The following is a 14589-nucleotide window of genomic DNA, read 5'->3' as shown; positions in this document are numbered from 1 at the left end:
TATTTTGTATGTAACACACCAACTTTTGTATGTAACATGCCAACTTTTGTATGTAACACACCAACTTCTGTATGTAACATGCCAACTTCTGTATGTAACACACCAACTTCTGTATGTAACACACCAACTTCTGTATGTAACATGCCAACATTAGTATGGAATACACCATTTAGTATTTATACACATTAGACTCGACACGATTATATCACAAGGGGTAAATGGAATACTGTTCACAAATGCTTCTCTGATAAAGCCCACTTGTGTATGTTGTTGTGCACATGATAGGCTATACATGGCAGCTAGCATAACTGGTGGAGGAAGAATCCAGGAAAACAACAAGGAAGAACCACGCACCCATATGAAGCTACTGGCAAGCTTTCTCACATACCAACAATTATGTATATAACACACCATCTAGTCATTATAGATATGACACTAAATACTTATCAGACAAAGCCCACTTCTGTTTGCAATAGAGCTGTCATTGGGTACCTGGAAACTATATATAGTACCCACACACTGATAATAACCTGGGTAATAAAATGAGCAAGCGGGTACCCATTTACTGTATACAAGTTTTCTGCCAGTGCATGTGATTCCATAAGCCCTTGGCTTGTAAAGGCAGCACTTGCTTTGATTTCAAGTTGACAATCCTTTGATTGTGCAGCGAATTTAATATACCTTAATCTTAGCTTGTTTTCCCACATGACAACCATTTATTCAGGGTTGTACAAATTTAGTACAATTTCCTTTTGATTGGTTAACTAGGTAACCAATCAGTAAGTTAGATGGGTATCCAATGTTTACTACAATTTTCACAGCTTTCGTACACAACACACTAGTTAGTCACTCTATTTATATACATATATATATATATATATATATATATATATATATATATATATATATATATATATATATATATATATATATATATATATAAGGCTAAAAGTTTTTGTACAGAAAGAGATTATGGAATTGCCACCCACAAACCCTGACAGCCCACTTCTGCATATATCACACTATCTGCTCAAGATACATATAAGACTATATATACATTTAAAAAGGGACTTTTGGAATACCACCCACAATGCCCACATTTTTATGTATCACACCCAATAGTCATGATGCACAAATATCTATTGACAAATCCCACTTGTGTATGTAAAACAACATCTAGTCATGATACACAAATAACTTTTTGACAAATCTCACTTGTGTATGTAACACAACATCTAGTAATGATACACAAATACCTTTTTGACAAAGCCCACTTGTATATGTAACACAACATCTAGTCATGATACACAAAAACCTATTTGACAAAGCCCACTTGTGTATGTTGTTGTTGTTGTTGTTGTTGTAGGGTTTAATGCCGTTTTTCAGTAAAGGATAGGCTATACATGGTGGCCAGTATCAATAATGCAGGAAGAACCTAGAAAAAGTCTGGAAAGAACCATCAACCCACAAGAAGTTACCAGCAAGCTTTCTCACATACCCATACTGGCCGAGCTCAAGACTTAAACCCATGCAGACTGAGATGAGATGGTAGTGATCCATAATGGTGAGCGCTTTAGACCATTCAGACACTCGGGGCCCCCTACTTGTGCAAGTAACACAACATCTAGTCATGATAAACAAATACCTATTGGACAAAGCCCACTTGTGCATGTAACACACCGTTTAGTCACAAAACAAAATACCAATTTGACAAAGCCCACTTGTGCATGTAACACAACATCTATCCAAGATAAAAAAATACATATTTGACAAAGCCCACTTGTATATGTAACACACCATTTAGTCACAAAACAAAATACCTATTTGACAAGTGGCCAAGTGTTCTAAAGTGTTCACCATTACGGATCACTGCCATCTCACCTGTCTGTGTGGGTTCGGGTCTCAGGCTCGGCCAATGTGGGTACGTGAGAAAGTTTCTCATGGGTCAGTGGTTCTTTCCAGGGTTTTCCTGGGTTCTTCCTCCACCACTTATACTGGCCGCCATGTATAGCCTATCTTGTGCTGAAAAATGGCATTAAACATTACAACAACAACAACCTATTTGACAAAGCCCACTTGTGTATGTAACACAACATCTAGTCATGATACACAAATACCTATTTGACAAATCCCACTTGTGTATGTAACACACCGTTTAGTCACAAAACAAAATACCTATTTGACAAAGCCCAGTTATCTATGTAATACACCATCTAGTCATCAGATACAAATACCTATTTGACAAAGCCCACTTGTGTATGTAACAACATCTAGTCATGATACACAAATACCTATTTGACAAAGCCCACTTGTGTATGTAACAACATCTAGTCATGATACACAAATACCTATTTGACAAAGCCCACTTGTGTATGTAATACACTGTTTAGTCACAAAACAAAATACCTACTTGACAAAGCCCAATTATCTATGTAACACACCATCTAGTCTTCATATACAAATACCTATTTGACCAAGTCCACTTCTGTATATAGCATATTGCCTAGTCACAATACACATGCAAACAAAGTTTTATGAAGATATGTCAAATAGTTTATGAACTATAAAGGTCATAAGAGTACCAGGAATGGATGATTCTACATCTGCCCCATGTTTAATAATCCTGAATGTAGACACTAGTTAGACTCTGTTAACTGACTATTATTGACTCATGGGAACCAATTACCTGGACTTTAGATACAGCATATGGTCTTGAACTAAACTTTCTGTGTAGAAACCATTTCTTATCTTACACTGGACAACAAATTTTTACAAAAGTCATGTTACTGAAATAAAATTAGTCAATTCTTATCAATTTTTATGTGCTGAACACGAATATGACAGTCAAATTGCAAAATTGGCTCTAGTTTTTTTGTAATCTGCAAGAAATTAATGTTTACATAACGAAATGCATTCCAATAGTAAAAGGTCAACTGTAATAGCCTACCTATAAAAAATCAAGTCATTGACTACATCTTAGATTTCTTCGCCTGTCTCTTGTACAGCTGTTCGGGAGCATCTCTGAGGAGTGTCCAGCAGTAGTCAGCCAGCATTGTAGTGGACCATTTTCCCTGGTATCTTTGTTCCATTGTTGCGATATCTTGATGAAAACGTTCGCCGTGTTCATCACTAACAATACCACAGTTGCTAGGAAAGAAATCCAAATGGGAATGAAGGAAGTGAATCTTTAGAGACATATTGCAGCCAAGTTTCTTATACTTCATCAACATGTCTTCTACTAGTTCCTTATAGTTTTCTGCCCTAACATTTCCGAGGAAGTTTGTAGAAACTAGGCGAAAAGCATTCCATGCTTGTTTCGCGTCACCTTCCAGCAAGTTGTTGAACCGGTCATCTTTGAAAAGCTCTCGAATCTGAGGACCCACAAAAACTCCCTCTTTAATCTTTGCTTCGCTGAGTCGAGGGAATTTTTCATGCAGGTATCGGAATGCTGGCAAAGTCCGGTCAATGGCTTTCATGAAGTTCTTCATCAAACCTAGTTTGATGTGAAGGGGTGGTAGCAAGATTTTCTGAGCCTCAACCAGAGCTGGGTGTTGGATATTCTTCTCTCCAATGGCTACATTCTGCCTGTGAGTCCATTCCTTCCTCATGTAGTGCATTTCCCTTGCTCGGCTATCCCACTCGCATAAGAAACACATGTATTTTGTATATCCTTGCTGCAGTCCCATTAAAAGGGCAACTACCTTCAAATCACCACAGAGGTGCCAGCTGTACTTGTTATACTCAATGGAATTCAGTAGCTGCCTTAAGTTATCGTATGTCTCTTTCATGTGGACAGCATACGCTACTGGAATAGATGGAAGAATGTTTCCATTGTGCAAAAGCACAGCCTTGAGACTCAGTTTCGAAGAGTCCACAAATAGTCTCCATTCTTGTGGGTCATGAGTGATTTTTAAAGCATTCATGAGGCCCTCAATATCGGAACAGAATATCAGATTACTTTCCTTTCTGAAGAAAGGCTCCAATTGCTGGTGGCGCTTTCGATATGCAGTAATTGTGACATCTTCTTCTAGAAGATTCCATTGTTGGAGTCTTGATCCTAGCAATTCTGCCTTGTTCTTTGATAAGTCCAAATCACGAATCAGGTCATTTAGTTCTTCCTGTGTTATTCTGTGTGGGGTTGATGATGCACCACAGTGAAAATCTGGATCACTGCATGCTGATGGACCAGGAGAAGAACAGGTCGACTCACCTTTGTCTTCGTCAGATGAATCAAGAGAATATTCTGCTGGAGGTTCTGGAATAGGAAGTCCCTCACCATGTGGAACTGGTCTCAATGCAGACGGAATGTTTGGGTAGACTATTCTCGACTTCTTTCGCTTCGTTATTCCGCCGGAAAGAGGAGGAACCAAGCAGAAGTAACAGTCATTTAGGTGGTTGCTTGGCTCTCTCCACACCATTGGGACTGCAAACGGCATTGATGACCTTTTGCAATTCAACCACTGTGAAAGCTGTGTTGTACATGTAGCACAGCATATATGCGGAGCCCAAGGCTTGTCTTGGTCACCAACCTTGCATCCGAAGTAAAGATGATATGCCTTCTTCACTTGAGAATTGATACTTTTCTTCTGGTTGGCAAATGTCACTTCCCCACAAATATAGCAAAAATTGTCCGCGGTATTAACACACTTTCGAGGCATTACTGTTCTTTATTGTACGTAAATGGATAAAATAATAAGTTTTATGTAACAGTAGCTTGAACTGTCTCGCACAACGTCTAAAATATTTTAAATGCTGAACCTATCTGATTGGGCTTTATATAGTACACTGCTTACGTCAGCTTCAGCAGCCGCCTGGCATTAGTATAATAGGCCTACACATGTATAGTACACTGCTGACGTCAACTTACTTCAGCAGCCGCATGGCATTAGTATTGCATTGCATCAGAAAATGATGCAATCAACTGTGGATGATGTGAGCATGATGGTATTATGCAATGTTACATCATTATTCCGGATGTTGCTGCAGTCCTACTGGAGAAATTTACACAGTGAAACATAGAAAATGAGGTATATGAATATCTTCAAAACGAGAGCCAATACAAATTTTTCACGGTTATATTCGTGTTCGGCACACCAAAATACTACAGATTAGGGCCTTTTCAAGTCAGTAATGATTTCACTGTTGACCAGTGTTATAAGGAGAAGATAACTCCTATATATAAATCATTCTGACAAAGCCCATTTTCGTACGCAACACACCAACATGTAATGATATAAATGAATGAAATGTTTCTTAATTGTTGTTGTAGGGTTTGATGCCATTTTTCAGCATAAGATAGGCTATACATGGCAGCCAGTATAAATGGTGGCAGAAGAACCCGGGAAAACCTTGGAAAGAACCACTGACCCAAGAGAAGCTACTGGCAAGCTTTTTCACATACCCACATTGGCCAAACCCGAGACTCGAACCCATGCAGACAGAGGTGAGATGGCAGTGATCCATAACAGTGAGCGCTTTTGACTACTCGGCCACTCGGGGCTCCTGAAATGTTTCGTAAATTATCTCAATCAATTCTGAAGACCAAAAAGTTATTCTCAGCCACATTAAAAACAAATTCTGACATTATGTTAAAGAGAAAAAAAATAAAGTTTTTAGCGAATTATGTTTCTTTGACAAATGTTTACTTTATTACATTAAAATTAAGAAACAAACTTGGCTACCTCTCAAAAACAACCCTTCCAGAAAGACAAAAATTGTCTTCTTTCCGGTCTATATACTGTTTACACAAAGGGAAAAAACTCTCATAAATTACATCCCTTATCCTGATCACATTGGAGAACAGGTAAAAAGAGGCAGCATTGAGCATCCAACTTCCATCTCAAGTCTTCTTCGAGGGAAAGAAATATAGCTGGAGTGCCTAATATGAAGGATAAAACACTCTTCTGACACTGAAGCAGCACAACTAATGGCACATGATGTCAATACACTGGTAATGGCAAATGAATTGTGTTTCTCATGAGGAAAAAAATTCTGTCCAATCCAGTAAAAAAATCTAGACCAAAACCCTTGAAGGTGATTTTAACTGGATAATATGGGCTGCATCCACTGGACCCACCAGATTAAATTCTCTTCTCTGCTAAAATATATCTTGGAGATAGAAACTCAAAACGGCTGACTGATTGCCAGCCAATGGCTTCAATAATGTCTTTGGTCAAATGTTTTCCGTGAAATACAAGGTCACTTGAATCTTACAAGATGAATATTTCACAAGGAATATTGCGTCTGTGTACAATAAGCATATCAGCTGCTTCAGTTAAGATGAACAATCTTGAGAGGCTGTATTCATCTTTTCAGGCCTTTACTGGAAGATTGAGTCTTGCATCGCTACCTCTCTCGATGTATCAGTCGAGGACAGATGGCGAATAACCACTTTCTGCTTGCAATAAAACCTGGTTGCATCAGTATGACCATGGAACCATCCAATATGAACTGAACTTTGTCTGTCAAAAGGGCATGCAACTTGCTCATCCTGATTGCCAAATCTAGTTCTGTAAAAATATGCTTTGTAAGATAATGGCATCAGCAAAACTTTGGCTAAAGGCTTGAACTTGTCTGAGTTGAGCCATATCAAAACCCATACAAGATTCCACTTATGAAGTAAAATAAGTGATCTGGTTCTTTCCAGGTCAGAATTTACCAAGTAGTCCAACATGGCCTATATCACCTCCACCACATAAATGTGAACCTTCTGCATGGGAGGGTTTTTCTCCTGCGTTTTTGTATGTTTCACATCTCTCCTGTCTCTGAAATCTTCCAAGTAAGTGTTCACATTTATTTCATAATTTAGTTCCAGAGTAGTATATTTATGGTAATACTGCCTCTGATCATGTGACTGAATTACCTGAACTAGTTTAAGCAAAGAAAGACATTGAAGTTACCACAAAATGACATTTAAAGGCATGATGCTGCTGCCCTTGAACCAGTCCATGAAAAACTGTTACTATCCCCCGTATGCCTTTAAAAAGGAGCACCTTCTAGCATGTGAGGTTCTCTCCATAGCTGAATGACCAAATTTCTTTTCAATGCAGCACCCTCTTGACAAGAGTTGGTTATAAAGGAAGAACCTGTCCAGGCAGGTTTGGTTTGGTTTGGTTTTGTGGGTTTAATGCCATTTTTCAAGTAGAGATAATACAATTCCCCTTCAAATAGGAGACAGCAAAGGTCACATGACCTAAAATGTGGCTGTACAAAGTGGTGCTGGCAGCTGGGCTGTATATAAACTTTGCACCCACAAGATCAGTTGAAAAAATGAATCAACAGGACCAATTCCTTCAATGAGTTACAAAGATAACGAAACCAGTCAGTGAACTGGGGTGACTAGACCACCAGAGCAGATGGGAGGGAATGTTTCCACATCCAATCAGGCAGTACCTTCTTTCAGCTTAAATTCAACTGGAAGTGAAGGTGGCACTCTGTGGGATACCAATTTTATAGATCCCAATTCCACTGAGAACCCGATAAATTTCTATGGAAGTGCACCAGTAATTCTATCAAGCACTTCCAAAACCACAGTGACTAGAAGGGAAACAAGAAAACTGGAAAACCTAATTTCAGAATGCCAACAAGCATCTGCTACTACCAAACCCCTCAATTCCTGTCAACAAAAGAGCTACGAAGCTACCAAAAAAATTTGTCAAACTACAAGTAGCTGACAATCTTCAAGACTGCAGCCAAAAGTGAGAAAAAAAAAGAAAACCTTAGGGATACCATGAAGGAGTCACTTAAATCAACCTGACCACAACATAAACTGTGTTCAGTATCAGATAATAGAAATCATCCAACTGGATCCTGAGATCTCTAGTAACAATACTAAATGGAAAGATAGAGAACTTTATTGGATACACCAAGCACAAACTTAACAGCCGGTAGGGATAAATATATCTGTTTAAATGGGAGTCCAATCGTTATTTCTAATCAATGGCTGTTGAACTTCAGTGTTACCTGCTAATAAAAAACATGCAGGCAGACAGTTTGCGATTGAACTGCAGCTTTTAAGAGATAATCCAAACAGTAGAAATCTGGCAATGTTTATCTTCATACCCGACACACCATCATAATATACAAATGAATCAAGTTTCATAAAGATATCCTAACTGGCAATATCAAATGGACACTCAAGAGTCATGTTTAAAACAATGGAGTTACCTGAAAAATAAATTTGCCTAACAAAGGCAAACTTTATATATGGTTGTTGTTGTTGGTCTAGGGTTTAATGCCATCTTTCAGCACAAGATAGGCTATACATGGCAGCCAGTATAACTGGTGGAGGAAGAAACCTGAAAAACCCAGGGAAGAACCACTGATCCACGAGAAGCTACTGGCAGGCTTTCCCATGTACCCATGCTAGCCATGCCTGAGACTCAAACCCATGCAGAGGTGAGATGGCAGTGATCCGGAACGATGATCACTTTAGACCACTCGGGCACTCGTGGCCCCATTTTATAAATGGTAAACTTATTAAAATACAAATGTACCACAGCATAATGCGTTTGCAGATCAGGTCCTATGCTATTTGTTGTACTGATTACTTCTAACAAACTGCACAGACTTAGATCTGCTGTCGCCTAATGTGACAGGAGATCTGGATCTGTGCAGTTTGCAGTTGGACTCGTCTTATAAGTGACTAAATATAGTGTACAAAGTTTAATGAAGCTGGGGTCAAGCTAGACTTGAACTTTAGGGAGAAGTGACTTATCCTTTTGACAGAGTAGGAAGAAGTAAGAGCAAAGCAAGAAATGCAATATATATATGTATCACTGTCTTTGTGTCTAAGTTCAGTGGGCAATTCATTCCACGTTGCTGGGCCCTGGTATGCAAAAGAATGTTGTCCATATGACTTCGTTTTCATAGTGCGAATAATAAGTATATGATTGTCAGAAGAGGAGTGTAAGTATCTTGCTGGTGTGTACACATGGGTGAGGTCAGATAGGTATGTTGGACTGGAGTCAGTCAGTGAAACGTAGCACAGAGAACACATTTTGTGTTTGATTCTGGATCGAATGGAGAGCCAGTGTTGGGTACTGAGCATCGGGGAGATGTGCTCTGATCGTGGTACTCTAAGTATGATCCGAGCAGCTGTGTTTTGAACTTTTTAAAAATTCTGAAGTAGATATTGTCATGAACCAGACATAATTGAGTTACAATAGTCCAGTCTTGAAAGTACTAATGAACATACAAGTGTTTTAGTGGCATCAACTGAAAGATATTTGCGAATGGAGCTGATGCGTTTCAGCTCAAGATATGCAGTCTTGCATATGTTCATGACATGTTGGTGTAATGTGAGAGTACTGTCCAGAGTGACACCTAGGTTTCATACTGACTGTGTGAATTTAATGTTGGTGTTACTGATATTTATTGTTTGAGGTAAAGGATGTGACCGAGAAAGTCTTTGTGTTGTGATCAGAATGGCCTCAGTTTTATCCTCATTCGTCCACAGCTTGTTACATATCATCCATGATTTCACATCAGAAATGCACCTCTCTACACCTTGGATGGTAGCATCAACTTCAGTTGGGTGGCTAGATTTGTATATTTGGGTGTTGTCAGCATACAATTGGTGAAACACTGGATGATGACCTATGACACTTGAGAGCGGCTGAGTGTACAGAATGAAGAGAACAGGTCCAGGAACAGACCCCTGTGGAACACCACAACATGGATTAACTGGGCTGGAGTGTATTCCATTTGCTGACACAATTTGTGTCCTGTTGACCAAGTAGGACTTGAACCACAGTATGGCTGTATCATGAATGCCAAATACATGCTGGAGACAGTGAAGTAATATATCATGGTCTATTGTGTCAAATGCTGCAGACAAATCAAGAATAATGAGGACTGTAATCTTTCCACTATCCAACGCAGAGAGAATGTCATTAACTACCTTTAGAAGAGTAGTTTCAGTACTGTAGCAAGGGTGATATGCAGAATGTACATGGCTAAAACAACTGTTTGAATTCAGATGAAATACAAGCTGGGAAAGAACCTTTTCTAACATTTTTTATATGAATGGGAGGTTAGAAACTGGGCGGTAGTTCTTTAAATCATTACGGTCTGGTGTTGGTTTCTTCAGCAGAGGCTTTACAATGGCAGTTCTGAAAAATGATGGGAATTCCCCAGATGAGAGAGAGGTATTAATAACATCAGTTAGTGAAGGCAATACTGGATCTAAGCACTCAAGCAGCAGTGATGCTGGAATTGGATCAAGTTCACATGACTTTGGTGCACTCTTCATCAGGATTGTACGTACGAAATCCATAGAGACAGGTTCAAATGCTGCTAATGGTTATCGCTCAAATTCTGTATCCCAACTGTATGGTGATGACGAGTCAATTGAAATTGTGGTGTCAAGCTTATCTCTAACGGTTTGTACTTTGTCACGGAAGAAATTTGCAACATGTCTGGAAGGTCGACTGGAGAGAAGGTAGTTGGAAGTGGTATACATTTGTTCCTTGACATTTGCTTGTTAGTAAGTTTGGTTCTATTTATTATACGGAGGTTTCTCTTAGCAGCAAATAAAGGTGGAGGGTCAGGGATTGATAAGTCAAGATGGCATATAATGCAGAGGTGTTCGTGGGATACCAGGGAGGAACGTATAATATTATCATCAGGTCTTTGAAGAATTCAGTCTAAAATGTGACCATATTTATGGGTGGGTTGAATAACTGACTGTTCGAGGTTGAAAACATGAATAGAATACAATCAGGTTGCCATCTACTGAATTTCCATACTCCAGGAGATTCGGAAACTGCTCCAAAAATAGAGATTCAGTCAGCTTGTTTTTTCTATTAGGAGGAGGGCGGTATAGGCAGAAAAAATGAAAACACTGACTGACCTTTGTTCCACTGTAAGTGTGGTTGGACTAGTTCAAACAATGTGTGGTAGAAATTGAAAGTTGTCATGTGGTTAAGACGTTTGATCATGGAGCTCTTTGTGATGACAGCAATTCCACCTCTGCGAGTGGCAGGGGAACGACTTGGAGTAACCGGTGGGTGTTAGATCTGTGTACTTAAGCTCATCGCCTGATGTTTTTAGCCATGTTTCCGTCAGGAAAAAGACGTCAATATTCTGATTGTTGATAAAATTAATTGTTTCTGTGCGCTTTTCCGTTGGTCCTACTGATTGGGCATTGAATAATGCAATACGTAGAGGTATCTCTTGGATAGTTGATACAAAGGTTGACGACTGAATAAGGATTTGAATTAGGTTATCCGAATTAACGGTCAAATTTTTAAATTGTTAAGCCGGAAAGGGCATAAGGGAGATAACTGGAATTCTTCATCCTGTTCTACGCCTGCCAGCTTTGAAATGTTTTTCTTTCTTCGCTTTTATTTACATTTAAGTAATGATGAATGTAGTCCCAGTTCATTTAGTCTGGAGCACAATGTAGTGTGGAGAGCCAAGGAGTGGTCATTTAAAGCATTTGATGAGGGCCCATCATAGCATAAACAGGTTGACTAGCGAGTATCACTTGATGGCGGTTTGTTCAACAACAAAGGAAGTTGTAGCAGTGGAGCAAGACAGCTTAGAAAAAGTCTAATTGTTCTCGTTTCCAAAACAGGGAGATGAAGAAACACATACAAACTGAACAGCAAGTGCATGATGAACACAATAACGTAGACAAAGACAGGCAACTAGCACATATGTCATGAAAAACGGCACAAAAAACAGAACAGCTGCTTCTAGCTGGTTAAGCGATAGTGGCCATCTTGTCTTCCATGAGAAATAAATCAATAACATTTATGGGATGCTCTGAACTATTGGAAGATAAAAAAGTCAGTTACATGAACAAACGAAGTCAACTATAGTATCTGGCAATAGACTGAAATAAAATATTCATTAGCATACTTGAAGCTTTTGTAAAATAAGTTACTGTAGTATCATTTATTTTCATTCTGCTCTATTTTCATGGTGTTGTAAAAAAAAGTAATTTTCGTGTGTATTTAAATTTGTGGTTTTGCCTGTCAAAGTTTGCATATTTGCAGGTATTTAATTTAATGGTTTAACCTCTACAGGTACTCAAAATAAAGAATACAAAAGAATAAAATTATGCCGATGCAAACGGCAGTCACTTTAATGTTTGAAACAATACTACCACTTGTATGAGCACAAATCAAAGACCTGGCAAGTTCAATACTTACACTGTGTTTTGGACCAAGTGAATAACATCAGTCAAAGCTGACACAGCCAACAACGCTGAAATAATACTTCCATCTCTATAAGCACAAATAAGACACCTGTCAAGATTAATCATTTTCGCCATGTTTTTGTTTGAGTACTCAACATCAAAGGAAGCTGATGCAGCCAACAAGGCCAATCAGTTATTAAAGTACATATGAATGATCTCTTACTTATAACACTGTCCATCAAGTTGCACCATCAATATTTGATATGTTTAGAGCCCACCAAAGAGCGAAGAGGCTAACAAAATTGAAAGACAGTGGAATCTCTCCTTTGTGCCTTCCTCTTGTACTGACCAACTTCAACCACTAGACTTGACAGTAAATAAAGAGTACAAAAAAGAATTAAAGTCACACTTCCACGAGTGGTATGCTAGACAGGCCATGGATGCCATTATGGAAAATGAAGATGTTACTGGTGACAATCAGTGCACAGTTATTAGTAAACCTTGCAACCTCATAAATCAAGTCAATTCACGCTGAATGGATAATTGCAGCTCACGTGACAATGAGTGAAATATCAGACCTAATTATCAGTGGTTTTGAAAACGCTGGACTTGTTTAATTCAACAATTTTGGGATTATTTATCTGAGAAGAATTTGTAAGCAACATGAGACTTGATTGACACCATGTTAATGCAGTGGCTTTGTCCAAAAATATGTGAAGTGTGAGCTTTAATACTATGCTGTAATTAGTGTATATACATAGTGTTTCATTAATAATAGTGTTTCAAGAAATAGTTATAGTATTTTACAGGATTGTTGTTCTTTGGGATTAAATATGCATGAATAAAATTACATGTGCTTTCAGAAGGATTTAAATGTTTCAAAAACAGTTGTACTCGAATGAAGGATCAAGTTGAATAAGTATTAAATTTAATTTTCATACACTCTTATTTTGTATTATTTTTCTTTCATTTTCAGTATTACTATTGTTTAAATGCTTATGCTTTATCTCTATTTTCTTTCTATCCTTACCTTATATAGTGATTTAAGGCAGTGAGTGAAAAATTACAGCTACCGGATACCTTATCGAATGTGTGCATTGAAACAATATAAAATGATTTACAATTCTTGTTTCAAAAGGTTAAAATAAAAAATAAAACAAACATTTATAAATGTTAATATTTAATTACCTGATTACAGTATTGACTTTGATCTATCAAATACTAGTAGATGTGTTAATCTCTAGAATGAAACACTAAGAAAATGGGGGGGGGTGTCATCATCCTACGTGGCTCATTTTTCGTTGGGGATTTAAATTTGTGGTTTAGGGCAACAACAAAAACCATGAAAATTGGTCCATCATGAAAATTGATGATACTACAGTAATTATTTTGTGCCTTAACACAATTAACATTGTGAAATATTAAATACAAATGCTAAATTGTCTGTGACACTTTCTGACCTTTAGGTTAAAATATTTTCCTGAAATTATGTTTAATATTTCCACAAATCAAACTATTTAATTCCAATAATCCTTACCTTTCATTCTTGGCAAGAAAAATAACAGCATTGACCTTGTTCTCTGCTATGAACTTGACAGCCATGGAACCAGGCACTGAGGCAGGTATCAGAAGCTGACCACTGGAGGTCAGGGCAAGAGGTCCGGAATCACTAAAAGCAGTCATACATGTAAATTAACAATGGAAACAAGCAAATGAATAAACATAAATACAGCATTGCTTTAATTAACAAAACCCTTAATAATCATTTTTATGACAGTTAATATTAATAATGGTAGAAACTAAGAGGAAAATAAAATAATCCTGAAAGAAACAAATACTATAGTATTTGCACACTGTCACATTTGTTAGTGCCCCCTACCAATTTTAACAACAAAAAGCATCAAGGATACCAAAACAATGCTTTTTATTCATCAATTTATAATTTCTAGGGGATCCCTAACATCATCTTACTTGTGTTTCAAACCAAACAGACAGACTACTCACTATCATTTTCTGGTTTTTAGAATAGACCATTTCAGTAAAAACTGTGCTGTTTGCTTCCAATATTTTCAAAGTCTTGTTTTATTATTTAAAAAGAGACTGAACAAATAAAAAAAGAGGAATTCTTGTATACATAGTTCCAAGAGATGTAACTCCAAAATTTACAAAATTATTGAGATTAAAAACGATGGTGAACTACATCACATCTTTTGCTTGAAAACTGAGACTTGCCCATGCAAATATATAAACTGTGTTACTAAAGAAACTCCTGTTTGACTCGAAATGCCAGCAAGTTGACAGTGTTTGGCAACAATTAGGTTAGAAATTTTAAAATGACTTTTTTTTTATATCCTTGATGCTTTTTGTTTTTAAAACATGTAGGGGAGTACAAACAAACTAAGGGTGTGCAAGTGCAAATACTATTGTTTGTCATATTTAAAGTA

At 37.7% G+C, this 14589-nt stretch overlaps 1 protein-coding gene across 1 annotated transcript in view; it reads right to left on the bottom strand.

Annotated features, from left to right (window-relative positions):
• The window catches only part of LOC149780771 (T-cell activation inhibitor, mitochondrial-like), a 50514-nt gene that overhangs the window by 4868 nt on the left and 31057 nt on the right, over nt 1-14589 (bottom strand). Inside the window, exon 8 of the mRNA XM_089937849.1 lies at nt 13683-13814. Within this exon, the coding sequence (XP_089793975.1) occupies nt 13683-13814 (132 nt within the window). The remainder of the gene's footprint in view (nt 1-13682; nt 13815-14589) is intronic.

Source organism: Sinohyriopsis cumingii, chromosome 16 (genome assembly GCF_028554795.1).
Source record: "Sinohyriopsis cumingii isolate HCF-2022 chromosome 16, ASM2855479v2, whole genome shotgun sequence".
In the NCBI taxonomy this organism is placed as follows: Eukaryota; Metazoa; Mollusca; class Bivalvia; order Unionida; family Unionidae; genus Sinohyriopsis; species Sinohyriopsis cumingii.
The sequence above is the reverse complement of the archived record's forward strand: the minus strand, read 5'-3'. Positions and strand labels throughout refer to the sequence as shown.